Below are 16239 nucleotides of genomic sequence, written 5' to 3'. Positions count from 1 at the left end.
TCCAAGAAGCTAGCGAGACAAGTCATGTTCGGTTCAATGGGCATAGACCTATATGGGGTTGGGTCGACTGTGTCGGCTGCATATTCCATCATTTCCGTAGGAGACCATGGGTCATAAGTGGTCCAGTATTTTTTTGATAAGTATTGTGCCGTCGTTGACTCTGATGATTCGGATTTGGAGGAATGCTGTGGAGATACAGATACGCCTTGTAGTGATTCTGGTTCCGAATCTGGGGAAGTTGACTGGAATTATGGCGAAGCTGGAATGGTGTAATCAGGCGAACTTGATGTTGGGAAATACTGGCGAGTCGGGCGTAAATATTGGGGATAGTGCCGGCAAGACATCTCCTAGTTGGTCCAATGGCGCCATACCTTCCTGATAGTCGATTTGTTGTGAACTGGTAGAATCTTCGCTGAGTATTCTCACTTTCTTAAGTCTCCGATTGTAAAATGTTTGAGGGTCTGTGAACATGGATTCATGCATTGCATGCCGAGTTTCCAATTCGTCGCCCTTAACTTGTCGGCAACTTTTTGATGAGATGGCTAGATGGCTACATGCCCTTTGTAGCTTCCAGCCCCTCGAACACGGAAGGTATCATCCACAGCTCTTGAACGTGCCGACGGAAAACTTCTGACTTGGAAAGTTCTTCTAATTCGTAGAGGCTCTCGCTTATCACCATGAAGTGGATTCTTTTGCAATATGTTTCAGCGAAATTTGTGAGTGATCTTTCGTGAAATGCGTGACATGATAATCTGAAAGCGAGCCAATCTTGCACTTCTAGACTATTACATATTCTTGTGATCAATTCAACTGGAAGCAATCCCAAGGACATGATTGCTGAGCAGATTCAAGCTTTGAATTTCTTTTTGTCAAGTCATGGCGCGAGAGTAAAATGAACTGGAGAGGAAGAACATTTGAAAGGTAGCGGGGGATTTACATGTCCGGCAGAAAAGTGGCAGAAAAGTGGCAGAACTTTTGGCATTGTATGCAAACAAGACAAACTTACCCTATCGGGAAGGATGGGGGGTCGCATTAGCACTACCCCATTTCTATATTCATTATGCACTCTATCATATAGAGCCTTGAATAATGATCTATTGTTGTCCCTTCGCTGGCTTGCCTCACTCTGCACTTGATCAGCTTACTAAACTGCAGGAGTCTGACAGCTATTCGGCTCGAGAGGATTTCCCTTGTTTCGGACCTAAACTTTTGATTCTTCAACCTTATAACATGAGGCGACAACCAAGTAGAATCAAGGATCTGTGGAGAGACCGAAGTAATCTCTACAGTGGTACACTTTTTAGGCTGTGCTTTGGGTTGGAGGGGTATTTATCATTCTAAGCGTGTTGCATTTGGCTGTGGGGGTTGGTCGGTTGTACTCTTGAGCTCCCATTTGCAGATAAAAATTATAAGGCACTGTAGTATGTCAGCATAAAATAATGGTATTTGTTTTTAAGGAGAATAGGATAGGCATAGAATCATCTGGTGTAGCTTCCGTCTTATCGTCGTGACCAAAAATTGACAGAATCTCTTTGTTGTCCATTAGATACATCGACATCAACTCGGCTCGACATTCTTCCACCTCGTCCGATATCTTCCAAATACACCGCTCCATGTCTGACCAGGAAGATACCATGTTTTCACTGAACATCCTGTAACAGGGCCTTTGGGAGGGTTTTGCGGATGAAAGTTATATTCACCAGGACTCTCCTCACACAGTTGTTTCGCACTTCCGTAACCAATTAACTCTTGGACTGCAACGGTAATGCAGCAGATTGTAGGCACACATTCTTTATACCAGATCATGTTCGATGAGGTTATATAATAACAAGGGCTGGCCATGTCGTTTTCTGCACTCATGCGATTGGCTATGACAGGGTTTTTGAAACCACAAGTCTCCCGTTTGTCATTATAGTTCGGAAGGCTGACACTATGCCAAATGATACTTCAAGACGCAAGCGCTGTTGTCACATAGATATCAGCACTCATAGTTTCATCAGGATAGGATTCTCCATACTTACCATGAACGCTCACAAAGTCTGGTGCCTCGAAAACCCCTTCCCATGATTTGAATCTGAAACAGCCCATGGCATATGACTAATGATACTGTCAAATCTTTGAATCAAGCCTTTGAGCTTTGAACTTTGCATAGGGTCTGAAATGCAGACAATTGCCTCCCATTCCCCTCTGATACTATGGGGATCTCTATATGGCTACACTAAGAAACAACATCCCCACTAAGCTGTGCGTTTCCTTTAGCATAATTGGTAAATAATTTCCCTTAAGGTGGGAGTTGTATTCACTGTCATTTGGCCCATGGATGTATAATTCCTGGTCTAGCCTAATTAGGCAAAAACATCCACAGCCAAAATTGTATTTTCCTGTCATTTCATCTCTTTGTACGCAATCAAAAGAACAAAATTCATCGAAGAATAGTTCTAAAATATCTCAATGAAGGAATCTTAATAGCTATATGGGAAAGCTTATAATGTGGTGGTTATCATCAATAGAGCACCAAACTCCGCATTTGAATGTCGAAGTTAATCACCCCCATATGACGATTCCCTCTATCTCCGATCTTCAGAGCTTCCCCTCACTCGGATAGAGCTTGAACCCCTCACCATGAACCTTGTGAATTGCCACTATCAATCTTCTCTCTGGCTACCTGCCTAGTCTAGGTATTGGATCCGACCACCACCAAGCATGCACTGTATGAGTCCACGATGGGAGCAAGTTTCCTACTGAATAACAATGATTGTGAATTGAACCCCACATATGGCTCTGACAGATGGATCCGTGACACTCATATCTGATGCTGTATAAAAAGGACAGCAAGTCCTGAGAACCGAGCATTGTTAACGCAATCATCTCGGCAAAGTTCACCTATACACATACTTGATTCATCATGCCCGTTCCATTTTCCTACCACGCCAAGGCCCAGTCCACCTTTAAGCCTCCTCTAATTGCGAATGAGAACGCATTCCTAGGTGATGTCTTTACAAGGTATAGTGCTGATCCGATCCGATCCATTGCGCCGTGGTGTTCAAACCGTGCTAATAATTGATTGTAGCCAGAAGGAAAATCCCGATAAACCTGTCTCTGCTGGATTCTACCGGTTAGAAAAGGGAACACCGCTCGTGTATACCTATAGCTATGATGAAATGAAGATCATTCTGGAGGGCCAGTTTGAAATCGCCGATGAGACAGGTCAGAAAGTGACTGCTACTCCGGGTGATGTGTTCTATTTCCCCAAGGGAGCTACGATTACATTCACGACCCCGGATTACGGGCTTGCATTCTTCGTAAGTGATTTATATTTTGTCTCTCAATAAATTGAGTTTGAATTGAATTGGATTGAACTGCATGCCCTTTTTCTTGTGGGTGGAACCTGCAGAGTTGGCGCTAACCGCATCATACAGACGGGCCAGCGACCGGAGGGACAACTATAAATGACATGAAGCTCATGTGACGTCTCTTAGCGCTATTGATGTGATAGACTTGAATATGACCAATTAAATCTGTTTGTGGATATAAAAGTCAAACTCGGACTAGAACTTGGTTCCTTCATTTCATTTTATCCTGGTCGGCGGTGCCGTATCTAGTAGCAGATCCATGGATAACTCGCCGATGACTCCACTGGGTTTTCCTAATGCGGTAGTCTGCTTACCCGAATGTGTGGAGCTTAGTGGGTATCGCTCCCTACGATCGGGTTCGTGTTTTCAGCTCGTAGTCTATTTGTATCATGTGGGAGGAAGTCAATTGTCGATTTGGCAATATTAAGCCGGTGTTGCGCCGGATTGTGTGTGCATACTGTGCGGGATTGCCGATGGGTTGAGGAGTGTGATGGTAAACAAAGCGCGGGAAGCGTGTCCCACTATCAAATGGTTTTTGTTAGTGATCCATGGATGGGAGGTCGAGACTATCAATCAATATATAGGAGTTTATTGATTGCATTATTCAAAGAGGCTGCTCATATATGGATTGACTCCATACATAATAGTATCCACATCCCAGATGTGCCCCCAACTAGTCTTCCTCTGGACGCTCCGTCTGCCACCAGCGTTTCAGAGGTAAAAATGGGGAAGGAATATGAGAGAAGTCCACAATTGGAGCTACTGGAAGCGATCTCCAAGACGAATAAGCGGCAGGGCGAATAAGTCCGATCACCTCGAAGTGGATCAAGTTCAGCTGGGATGGTCAGCCAGGATTTCAGCTCGGGACAAGAACTAGCGCTTGAGCCAACTATTTCAAAGAATAGTGGAAATACTTCCAAGGTTGACAGTATCAACAACTAGTGGGCTTTGCACAGCCTGTATGACGTGGGGGAGGAAGTTGGAGTTGCTGGGGCAACTTGGACCTTGACAAGGGGGAAGATCACAGGTAGCCAGGGAGAAGAGATGAAAGCTTGCGGATCGTACAGAAAAGTGGATAAAGCATCTTAATTTCTTATGAAAAAACCACCATAGGTGTAAATCAAGATTGAGAACCTCGATCGGTGGAGTCCGACGATCGACCTTTGACTTTTTTTGAAATTTGCCGTGGTCAAAGTTATCAAGGGGGGAACTTGCCCAAACCCCTCTATCTTCTATCTTCTATCTCCCCCATCTACTTCCATCCCTCTTATCCCCCCCATAAACCAACCTACCAAAACAACCACCACCACTATGGCTGTCGACATTGGTGATGATCGTTTCGGTTTACGCCTTCCTAATCCTCCTCCACTTCTACACACAAGATCCGGCAATGAATCCTTCGATCGCCCCTCAACCCCATCCGCCAATGGCTTCACCAGTCCCCAACAGACCCCTCAGGGAAGCCCAAGCAAGTCGCGGGCACCACCAGGCGCGTTGGATTTACCCAATGTCTTCGATACAGCCATGAAGCTCACACCGACTTCACCGTCAAAATCTACATACAACCATTTCAATCATCCCATGTTTACCGCCGATAAAAGTAGTGTCGAGGACTTTAATGAGAGCGTGATTCATCAGCGCCCGACCAGCCCGACGCGCAAGTCCAACAAAGAAAACACTCCCCCAACTACGCGGGCACCCAAGGATCTGGGTCCCAACCCGACCGCGGCAGCAATATCGCGTCATGAACCTTATCAACAACAGCGCGATGCGGATACAACCAAGCGCCACGTACAGATGCGCGGACTGACACCGGAGGAAATGGAGAAACTTCAACAACCCCGGGTAAAGCGTCTAACCAACGTAACTCAACTTTGTATGTCTCATAACTATCTGAAACAACCCCCCAATTTACAATAATGGTTTACTAATTGGTCTCGTCTCGCTTTATTAGACTTCCTTGACCATTACTTCGATCTCCTCAGCTACGTGCACAATCGCCAAACTCGACACTCACAATTTAAAGCCGCATACCCTGAACCCCCTGTTACACCTGCCGAAGCATACGAGCCCGCTTTACTGAAATATCTCGGTCGTGAACGAGCACACCTTCGAAAGCGTCGCACACGACTCCGCCAACATGATTTCCAAATCCTGACGCAGGTCGGCCAGGGTGGATATGGACAGGTCTATCTAGCCCAAAAGAAAGATACACGCGAAGTCTGCGCATTGAAAGTAATGAGCAAGCGACTTTTGTTCAAACTTGACGAAATCCGACACATTCTCACCGAGCGCGACATTCTGACCGCCGCCAAGAGCGAATGGCTCGTCAAGCTCTTGTATGCGTTCCAAGACGACGACCAGATCTATTTGGCTATGGAATACGTACCTGGTGGAGATTTCCGAACACTTCTGAATAACACCGGAGTGTTACACAATCGACACGCGCGATTTTACATCGCAGAAATGTTTAGTTGTATCGACGCGTTGCATATTCTGGGCTACATCCATCGTGACCTGAAGCCGGAAAACTTCCTCATCGATTCAACTGGTCATGTTAAACTTACCGACTTTGGTCTCGCGGCTGGTATGCTGAGTCCGGGTAAAATTGAATCTATGCGCGTGAAACTAGAAGAAGTAGGCAATACACCCGTTCCATTTGGTCGGCCCATGGAACAACGCACAATGGCCGAACGACGACAAGGCTACAAATCGCTCCGTGAGCGAGAAGTCAATTACGCCAAGTCCATCGTTGGATCCCCCGATTATATGGCGCCAGAGGTGTTGAAGGGTGACGAATACGACTTCACGGTTGATTACTGGAGTCTGGGATGTATGCTTTTCGAGGCATTAGCTGGATACCCACCTTTCGCTGGTGCGACCGTTGATGAGACATGGCAGAACCTTAAGCGTTGGCAGAAGGTGCTGCGTAAGCCTGTTTATGAGGACCCGAACTACTTCCTTTCGCGACGGACTTGGGATCTTATTACTAGATTGGTTGCGGGCAAGGAGCAGAGGTTTAAGAATATTCAGGAGATTCATGCGCATGATTACTTTGCTGAGGTTGACTTTGACCATTTGCGTGATCAGCGTGCGCCATTTGTGCCGGAGTTGGATTCTGAGACCGATGCTGGGTACTTTGATGATTTCAGCAATGAGGCGGACATGGCCAAGTATAAGGAGGTTCATGATAAGCAGCGCGCGCTGGAGGATATGGCGGATCGCGATGATAAGATGAACAAGGGTCTATTTGTTGGGTTTACCTTCCGGTATGTATCATTCCTCTCGCAGTTTTCTGTCTCCCTTTCCAGTCCAGTCTTGCCTTCATATACTAACTACTTCCTCCATAGTCACCGCAAACCAGCTGTTGACAGCTCAGGCCGCAACTCCCCCCGCAAACCGATCGCAACAGACGGCAGCTTCGGGACAATGTTTTGATCTGATTCGAGATTGTTGGGACAGAAGATACTTCTTTTTCTTCTGATCTCTTTTGTTTTGTTCTGTATCTCTTCTCTTCTTCGTCATACTGGGTTCACGATAAGTCAAGCTGGACTTGAATTACTTGGTACTCAGAGACGCCTGCGTATGGTATGAGTATGAGTTTAATGGCGCATTTCTTTATTCTTCGTCATCTTTTTTTATGCCAAATGCCCTCGTCTCTTATACATTTCATGTTTAATTAGGTGTCAGTGTTCGAGTCCTAATAAGAGATGTGATTATCGCCTATTTATTTCCTTAACATGTAAAATCTCGAGTCGGGTAGTACATGATATCAATATGCGTCTATTGTAATTCAATTCAAATCACTATGATACATCCGATAGATCAAAATCAATTGTCCATAGATGAACAGAAGCTTTCAATCAATCACGTCAAGCTGAAAACAAGTCCAGCGCATCAACTAACTTAGTTGTTAGGCAGCTTGCGAACCATCTTCAAAATCTCAGACTCCTGATCTCCAATAACAGCCCGGCCGTTAACCCAATCAACAGTCTAAAAACACCAATTAGCACAAAATCTAACCCAATAAATCTTCCAAGCAAAGAATAAACTTACAACAGGCCTCACAAAAGAAGTCTGATCCTCCTTAAACCTCTTAATCGCATCCTCCGCATCCTTAGCCCCCTTCACCAACTCCGCAACCCCATAAGTAGCCTTCTCACCCTGTCCTCCAACACCAGAAACAGGCGAAATATAATCCAGGATATTCCGTAGCTGATCCGATGTAGGCAGGTCAGTTGTGACTTCGAGCTCGAAGTCGCCGCGCTGCTGCTTTGCGTGCGAGGAGTAGTCGCTTGCTTGGTCTTCTGTTGCTGTTTCGGAGGCGGTGATGGAGGCTTGTTTCAATAGGTTCAGGGTGCGGGTGCTGCTTGCTAGGGTTGGGGAGTGGAAGAGGGTTACTGGGTCGAGGGTTTTGCTCTGATGGTTAAAGTGGTTAGATGGATTTGAATTAAAGGGTCTGGGGAGTTAAGTGTGTTGGTATTTGGTGGTCTTACGAAGCGAAACATTTTGGCGGTGTTTGGAGAGATGTGTGGTTGTGGGAGTGAAGGTAATTTGTGGTTAAAAGTTGAGTCAAGAGGTTAGGTGAGGTCTAGCTGAGCTTGTTGGTGTCAAGCGTTGGATGATGTCATGTGCCGTCCCGATCGGGTATGGTCGGGTGGAATTTGTTTACTTGGAATGCACCAATTAGCGATGAGTACATTCTTCCTTTGATCCGGTACTTGTGTATTTGAGCTCATATTAGGATATGAAGTTTCTTATTGACGAACTCAATGTGCCTTATGTGTCTAAAAGGCTTAGATGTGGGTGGGTCACTGCATTATCAGCACGCGAAAAGCAAGAGGCATCAACTATCTATCCGGAACATTTGAAAGATGCACATTAGAAAAAGGAGACTCCAAAGTTGTCTCTTTACCGAGCTGCTCGCCGAGAATCAATATGCAGCTTCCAAAGCTTGGAGTAGAACATATCCGCCTGCTCTTTCGTGACTCCGTCGCTCTTCAGACAGCGTTCTACGAACTCATCTTCGGGAAGCCGAAGCAGCTGGGTGCCAGATTCATGCGGGGCAAGGTCGAAAGGAGATATAGACGGGTTTCCAGACTAACAGACAATTGTATTAGTACCGCAGAACATTCCAAACTCAAAGTCGTCATATTTGGGAGGAGATGCTGCATGATTGAACTCACCTTTATTCTGATATATGTTCGCAGATCCTTATTACTCCAAGTAGTCGGCACCGAAGGATTATACGAAGCAGCCTTTTGCGTAGGCTGCGCTAACTGAAGCATCTCAGCATATCGAAGCGTGTTCTTAGTCGCTCCCGTATCCAAAAAGCTCGGGTTAACACAAGCAAGTACCGAAGTCCGACATTCACGAGACCTGTCCGGATCAAAAAGATGCTTAAGCACTTTGGTCAACATGCTTTGTCGAAATGGTATGTAAGGCTTCTTTGAGAGTTTCCCAGCTGCATTTGCGGCATCGAGATCAGCCGTACCACGAATACAATCTTTCAAAATTGAAAGACTTATGTTGATTTCTCGAGTTTCCTTCATCCGGTCTGCGGTATGATTGAAAATATCCCGGGCGGCTTCTGAGCCCGCCAGATCAATTAGGTATAGGATTCCATCTTCCACTCCAGCTGCTTCGGGAGCTGGATTCTCAATTCTGATTCGGCACACTGCATGCGAGCGGGATGAGCCGTCGTTCTTTTCTGTTGAGGCAGTTTGTCGGAATGTGTTTGCGTTTTCGACTACGTTGAGTAGCTCGGCTGTGCTTTGGACGTGGCGCTCTTGAATCCCAACGAGCTGGGTGCTACCGAAAGAGTCTTCTAGGATCATGAATGGGGCGCGAGAATTCAAGAGATCTAAATCAAATCTTTGTTAGCATAGATGAGAGGTAACGAAGTTTGTAGAACTCACCAAATGCTGAGTTGCCTGCCAACTCGAAAATGCAGACATGGATCTTTCGTTCAGCTAAGGATTCACTAAATAGGGACTTGGCGATTAGTCGCTCAAGTCCGCTGACTGTGAAGGTCTTTCCGGAGCCTGTCTGGCCATAGGCGAAAAGGGTACCGATGTTGCCTTTCCAGACATATGGAAGAAGCGGTTGCACAGTCTCATTGTATATCGTTTCAGTGGTTTGATCAGCGCCGAAGACTTTTCCAATCTTGAAAGCAGAAGACTGTTTAACAATGGGTTTAGTTTGAAAGAGACATAACCTTTGAGCCTTTGGAATGGTAACTTCATTTCCGATACTGAAATGTGTACGCCCATCCGGAATATAGAATGCTAACGTTCATGGTGGGGAGCCCCCTAACTACCCGCCGTAGCTCATGGAGATCCACTACTCCACTTCCATCTTCACGGGGAAAAGCAGCGATGACCTGCCCAGATGAAACTTCATCTTCCAGAAGAGGGCGGATACGTGTATTCACGACAATACTTGAGCTCGTTGAGGTCTTGGCTTCACCGGTCCTGTTCTGGGGGGGAGGTCTGAATCTTTGAAGTAAGGTTTGGTATCGGGCAACGTTGTCTAAAAGATATTGGTCCATGATTCATTCAGCTCAGGAATAATAATAGGCACTCAGGGAGGACTTGAAGGTAATATATTGTTTAAGGGGTGGAATGTGTTTGGTTTGGATCATGGGGAGGCTGCGATGAGGCTCTGTAAACATAAACAAAGGAGCCCTATGCCCTATGTTCCGAGTTGGGTAAACTTTATGCAGGGGTCCATCGGAAGCTTAGGTCTAGATTATTCATTATCTGCTAATTTTGACTCCCAAATGCCCAACGTCTAGTATTGGAATAGGAATACGCAACAATTATGAATAAATTAGAAGAGAATGTAGATAAAAGTCAAAATGAGAGGTCTCATATCCGTTCATAAGTACTCGTAACACGCTAATAAATATATACAAATTCATCGTTCTCTCTGTCAGTAATATCATCCGTCGCTTGTCCTCCTGCATGAGTAACACCTTCCACATCACCATCCTCCACTCCACGAAAGTGAGTTTGCATCGAATGATCAATGATAACAGCGCTCTTCCCGTTGCGAACACGGCGACTAGCCTGTTGCTTATTTAGGAACCAGAGATTGGCCCACTGTATAAGAACTATGGCCGCCAATGCAGAGAAAATTCCCAGGCAAGCCTGCAAGCCCGGGTGATAATCAGGTGCGTCCTTAGAATTGAACAATAGAGGACCCACAATATTACCAGCAGAAGATGCAGCATTGTACAAGCTCATGACCACAGATTTCTTAGTACTACCAGCAGTGTTTCCAACAATCCAAGTGATGATCAGTGGATTGCCACCAAACAAAAATGCGAGCAAGTAGTAGCCCGCAAGAAGGGAGCTTTGGTTTGCCGATGTTCGTGCAACGGCGTACAGAATGGATAAGCCAGCGATAACTGGTAGCATGAATGAGGCCAGTACTGCACTCTTCACGCGGGCTGTTTGTGCGAGCCAACTGGCAATAACAATGACAACGAACTGCAGTGCTCCGAATGGCATTGTCAACAAGCTGGTACGGTATGTGTCGTATCCCAAACCGCCGATGATCAGGGGGCCGAATGTGTTCGTCACGCTGGCACCGATATTGAGCAGCATTGCCATTGCAATCCACAGGTATGTTTTGGGTTCAAGTGCAACCTCCCAAACGTGGCTGAGTTTAAACTCTGTGCTTCCTGTTCCCGTTTGATTGGCGCGGAGACGTTCCATTGCTTGCGTCTTCTCGGTTTCGTTCAGGAATCGAGCTGTAGTTACGTCGCTGTCTAGGCGCCAGTAGACAAAAGGAGCGGAAACAATAGTAATAAGTCCGACAAAGAGGAAAATGCTAGATGAAAGATTATTAGTAGAGCATTTAGAGTGTCGAGCATGTCAAAACTTACATTTGCCATGATTCCATAACGTCCGACTTGATGTGTGCCAGACCATATGATACTCCGGCAGCAACAATGGTAGCCAGCCCATTGGTGCTATACCATGCAGCAATTCGAATTGGTTGTTCTGAACGAAGATACCACTGGCTAGTAATAATACCAAACAGAGGCAAGCATCCAGCTTCGAACAGACCCAAGAAGAAGCGAGCTGCCATCAGATCACCAAAGCTATGACAAGCAGCCATGCACGCTTGAGCGATACCCCATCCAAGACATAGAATTGGCATAAGAATCTTATGCGGGACCTTGACAATCAGATAAGATGAGAATGGTTGCCAACATAATTGAGCAATTGGCGCAATGGATCCGACCAGCGAATATTCATTGCCCGTTAACCCAGTATCAGTTTGCAATCCATATGTCGCACCGTATCCAAGAACAGACTTGTCAAGGATCTGTAAAAAGTAAACCCAAATGAGAACGACCAAAATCGTCCGGTCGGTCTTGTAGCAAATTCGTTTATTTTCCTTTTCCGTCAAAGGCACATGTGGCGGATTAACAGGTTCATCGTACTTCGCAGAGTGCGGATCTTCATCGTGAAAAGTATCAGGTTTCGACATTATGCTGTGTGTGAAGACCCAGTCCTCTATTCCAGCCCAGTATAGTGGTGTTGGATGATGTTCGCGCTGAATCCGGGGTTTTATTTCTATTACCCCCCACGCTCACACCACGACTTGTGGGGGTTCTCCTTTCCCCGCGTTCCCCCACGTCTCCGCTTTGTCGGATGCCCGAGTGTTGAGTAATGCGGTCATCATTCCTGGTTTGATTTTAGTGCCGAGGATCTCATTGGCCCGTCATTCCGGAGGAAAGTTACTACTCTTAAGCCCATTCGTTTCTCACCAATCATATTTTTGAACTCGCGGAGTTTCTCCGTTATGTTGGCCCGGTATCCACTTGCCAGCTTTCGCGGGGATCAGGCTATACGGGCAAGGACGGACGGGGACCGATCGGTGGCTTGGTCACATGGTGCTCGGCTAATGTCGGTGACAGTCGGTCAATGATAAAGATCCGATTGAATCGGTGCTCGATTTTGCCAAAATATGGGGATCCCACGCCTAGCTGAATGTGTCCGGGGAAACAATTTCTCGGCCCGGATGTACACTTAAAACCCCTTCTGAAAGGGCATTTCCAACGTTGAAAAATGGACAAAAGGAAGCACGACAGCGCGGCTCTGAATTTGCAATCTGTGATCAAGTCAAATGCCGATAATCAACGTGCATACCCGTTGTTTGAATGTGGAAAGTTTCTTTATATTGATGCCAAGGCTCTCATGCCACGAAGGAAAAAGTCCCGATAAGTAATAATGACAAAAGGAAACCAGGTCAACCCCCACCTATCTAATGTTCCAACTAATTCAAATTATCCATCACATGAGTGCTTGGAAAGACACAACCAATACTCTGATTCAAACTAAGGTCTCAAACCCCCGAGTCATTGACTTCCATAAGCCCGGTTGCAGAAGTGTAGGCGTTCCATTCGTTACAGGTCTGATTCAACGGCTTGAAATCAATCAGATTTTGTAGCTCTCTTTTTCGTTCCAAAAACTGGATGGAAAAGCCTTTCGCATTATGCCAACCAATATGGCAGTGCATTAACCATATACCCGGGTTGTTTGCCTTGATCGCGATCACTTAGTATCCCTTGGATGGCAATAGAGCTGTATCTCTTCGAGCAGGGTTTTTAGTATTAACAACTCCATTGAATTCGCCATCTCCCTGTGCCAGTATGTAGAAGTGATCGCCATGGAGATGGATCGGGTGGGACTCAATGTCCTCATTCGGATCACTGAGAATATTGACATAAACCCATTCATTTTTATTTGGGAGATTGATCAAGCTGGTAGGTACCGTTGACGAAGCTATTTCGTTATTGTATGGTTAAAAGGTAGTACCCAATCTCTTGTTCTCGTAAATCTGTTTCAATGCTGGATTCGCCCAATCCACCTGCATCGACGTTCGGCTTAGATACCAACTGTAAAAGCCAATGGGGATCACTGGGCTATATATAGAGGAGGTTATAGAGTTGTTCCAGAGGCCTCTCAGGAAAGGCATCACATCCATTTTCACGTAATGTTTTAAGAGAGCCAATGGCTCATCGCTGCAATTCGGTCGGTTGCTTTCTTGTAATGGTAGCGTTGGGAGAGTGGGTGTTTTTCCGTACTCGAGGACGCCTTACATTGGATTATCTGGATTTCCACCACATATCTTTGGTATAGCTTGAATCCAGAAGGATTTTGCCAAAGAGGATTGATTGGCATGTACTATTACATCGTATTGAAACTAAAACAACACACTGTTGGACAGGCGATCAACACTTCGGCTTCGCTCAGCATACCTTGAGCCGGTCAAAAGAGTGGTCTCAGTCTGACGTCTCTGCAGCGGGAGTTTTTTTGGGTCGGTATACGGGAAGTTCGTTCAATTCTGGCGGCAGAAGGACATTCTCAAGAAAAGCTCTCAGCCTACACGACTTTTGCTGGCTAATTCAGCCCATGAATTTCGAACACCGTTGAACGCAGTCGTCAATTACTTGGAAATTGCTTTGGAAGGCTCTTTAGATGACAAAACTCGCGAAAATTTGGTTCGCTCCTACGCGGCCTCCAAGTCACTTGCTTATATTGTCAATGATCTTCTAGACCTTGCCACTGAGAACGGACAACAACTTATTAAGAATGAGCCATTCAAGCTGGAGTCGACTTTAAACACTGCCTTTGACCTGCTAGCTGGTGAGGCCAAAAGGAAAGATATTTCCTAAAATTTAAAAGTGAGCACTGGGCCCGCAAATCAGATTCTCGGCGACAAGCGTCGTTTACGACAAGTTATTGCCAATCTCATCTCGAATGCCATTGAGCACACATCACGAGACGGAGTATCTCATGTCCCAAGACAAGAAGATTGTCAGACACAGCCTCGGAGTTGACCTCATGCGGGGTATTTTCTAACTGCTTTATCTATCCCACTTGCTACATGCTTGACGTTTGCTAAATTAACTACTTTGAGAGTCAGTACATCGTTTCGTATTTCGTTTCGTATTTCTTCAAAGGAAAGCTTACTGCCAGCCACCGATATTCTTCCAGACTTCAGGATATAGACATGACTCTCTGATTGGATAGCTCCCACCTGTGGAGGGGTCAGGCCGGTATAAGAAAACATTCCGATCTGGGAATTTCTCGTAAGCAACTGGTTTCTAAAGAACTTGGCTGATCAAACACACCTGTGATACTATGTGTTCCCATTTTCCAGGTGTTCCCAAAGAAACTAATTCTTCATACAGCGCTTGCCGCATACTTCTGATTCGTGAGCTCATTTCGTGCAGGTCGTTGAGCCATTTCTGGAACAAAACTTGATCAGCCAAAATAGCTGTAGCCAGATGTGCACCTCGTCTGGGTGGCTGTGAGATTTGCCCTCGCTGAAGGCGAGAAAGATTTCCCTTAGCCTTCGCAGCTGCTTCGGGGGATCTTGCCAGGAGGTGCAAGGCACCAACACGCTCGCCGTAAAGGCCCATGTTCTTTGAGAATGACTGGGCTGCCGCTAGCTCTAAGGTTCCCCGGGACACAAAATGCCGTAATGCCCAAGCATCCTCGTCAAGATCTCCGCTAGCAAACCCTTGGCTGTCGATATCCCATGAGTAATACTCCTTCGAATTTGGAACTGGCAAGAAGAAACCTACTATGCACTGTCAAAGAACGGAAACAAACCAAGGTTTTCGCAGATGTCTGCGATCCTTGTCCATTGCTCTTTAGTCGGGTCAACTCCAGTCGGATTATGAGCACAAGTATGCAATACGATCACATCTCCTGGAACGGCTTCTGTCTCCAGCTTTTGGACCAAACTTTCGAAGTCCAATGCCTGTCTTTCAGCATCCCAGTAGGGGTAGTATTTGACATTGACACCTGCAAGACCCCATATATTGGCGTGGTTTACCCAGCTCGGGTTGGATAACCACACGGCCGATGGCTTTAAGGAGTTGGATAAAAATCGTGCCCCAAGAGAGTTAGCTCCTGTCCCCGATATTGTTTGCAGGGATGCAAAATAATCTGCCCTAGGACCAACAGAGCCAAATAGCAAGTCTCGAGCTTTCTTAATGAATGCCTCATATCCAGAGATGGGGAGGTACTCATAACGAGCGGAGGTCTTATTTTCATCAACCACATTCTCAGCCTTCCCTATTTTAGTAAGAGCGCAATAGAAACTGCAGCCGAAGACTTACTGCTTCGATTGAAGGCAGCACCCATGGTTTTGAGTTTCCATCTCGGTATATGCCCGAGCCAAGGATTACCTTGTCGGAATTGGTATCAACAGCAAAAGCCTCTTTGAGGGCATAATGCGGATCAAGAGAAATGTCCTCAAGATTCGAGAATTGGGAAGAACCGGCAGTAGTAGTCATTGAGTTAGAATATTTGTATTGATAGAAATTTGAAGTTTAGGGTCGATATTGCTGATTTAGTGTATGGGAAATCCGGACATGCGTGCAAAGAGATTTAAATAATTCTTCCCTCCACATCAGCCCTTTGAAAGAGCATATATGCCCATACCCCAACTGCTAGTAATCCATCGCATGAGCAAGTTTTAGCCAACTGCTTTTATTACAACATAGTTATGGTCTTATGGCGGAATTGCAAAGAAATCTCTCATAGAAAAGGTTCCCGGAACGCGCTCATATGCTACTCAAAGCCCATTGAAGGAGGTCTAGACTTGGTCTAAGATGCAACTGTATGCACGTCTCACGCAAATTACCGTGTCATTTGGCCCAATTTCATCATTTACAAAAATGAATCGCGTGTCGCGTGCTCAATTTCTACATTCGATTGACATATTTGCTGCTATACAAGCCACTGGAGGGCTCCTTCACCCGTCGACCCCCCTTCCTTCAGAGTATGCACTAGCCAAAAGAGTATATTGATCATGCAAAAGAGCTGTACTCCTGTGCAGTCATGCAATCAAACCG

The 16239-nt window shown here is 45.8% G+C and overlaps 5 protein-coding genes across 5 annotated transcripts; 2 read left to right on the top strand and 3 right to left on the bottom strand.

Moving 5' to 3' along the window:
• Positions 1 to 2905: 2905 nt before the first annotated feature.
• Positions 2906 to 3449, top strand: N7478_010938 (cupin domain-containing protein; the record flags this gene model as incomplete). The annotated part of the gene is made up of 3 exons (XM_056927152.1): positions 2906 to 3003; positions 3071 to 3302; positions 3420 to 3449. 3 exons carry the CDS (start codon positions 2906 to 2908, stop codon positions 3447 to 3449), a joined length of 360 nt encoding a protein of 119 aa, XP_056774200.1.
• A 1215-nt stretch (positions 3450 to 4664) lies between these two features.
• N7478_010937 (putative serine/threonine protein kinase) lies at positions 4665 to 6791 on the top strand (the record flags this gene model as incomplete). The annotated part of the gene is made up of 3 exons (XM_056927151.1): positions 4665 to 5229; positions 5308 to 6622; positions 6704 to 6791. The coding sequence occupies 3 exons, from the start codon at positions 4665 to 4667 to the stop codon at positions 6789 to 6791; spliced, it is 1968 nt and encodes a 655-aa protein (XP_056774199.1).
• Positions 6792 to 7259: 468 nt separating this feature from the next.
• Positions 7260 to 9903, bottom strand: N7478_010936 (uncharacterized protein; the record flags this gene model as incomplete). Its single annotated transcript, XM_056927150.1, has 5 exons — positions 7260 to 7346; positions 7410 to 7772; positions 8540 to 9216; positions 9272 to 9533; positions 9673 to 9903. 5 exons carry the CDS (start codon positions 9901 to 9903, stop codon positions 7260 to 7262), a joined length of 1620 nt encoding a protein of 539 aa, XP_056774198.1.
• A 349-nt stretch (positions 9904 to 10252) lies between these two features.
• On the bottom strand, positions 10253 to 11855 carry N7478_010935 (putative MFS transporter; the record flags this gene model as incomplete). Its single annotated transcript, XM_056927149.1, has 2 exons — positions 10253 to 11189; positions 11245 to 11855. 2 exons carry the CDS (start codon positions 11853 to 11855, stop codon positions 10253 to 10255), a joined length of 1548 nt encoding a protein of 515 aa, XP_056774197.1.
• Positions 11856 to 14213: 2358 nt separating this feature from the next.
• Positions 14214 to 15678, bottom strand: N7478_010934 (Aspartate; the record flags this gene model as incomplete). The annotated part of the gene is made up of 5 exons (XM_056927148.1): positions 14214 to 14281; positions 14345 to 14450; positions 14506 to 14902; positions 14962 to 15425; positions 15502 to 15678. 5 exons carry the CDS (start codon positions 15676 to 15678, stop codon positions 14214 to 14216), a joined length of 1212 nt encoding a protein of 403 aa, XP_056774196.1.
• Positions 15679 to 16239: the final 561 nt, after the last annotated feature.

Source organism: Penicillium angulare (assembly GCF_028827245.1).
Source record: "Penicillium angulare strain IBT 27051 chromosome Unknown utg000008l_segment0_segment0, whole genome shotgun sequence".
NCBI lineage: Eukaryota > Fungi > Ascomycota > Eurotiomycetes > Eurotiales > Aspergillaceae > Penicillium > Penicillium angulare.
The sequence above is the reverse complement of the archived record's forward strand: the minus strand, read 5'-3'. Positions and strand labels throughout refer to the sequence as shown.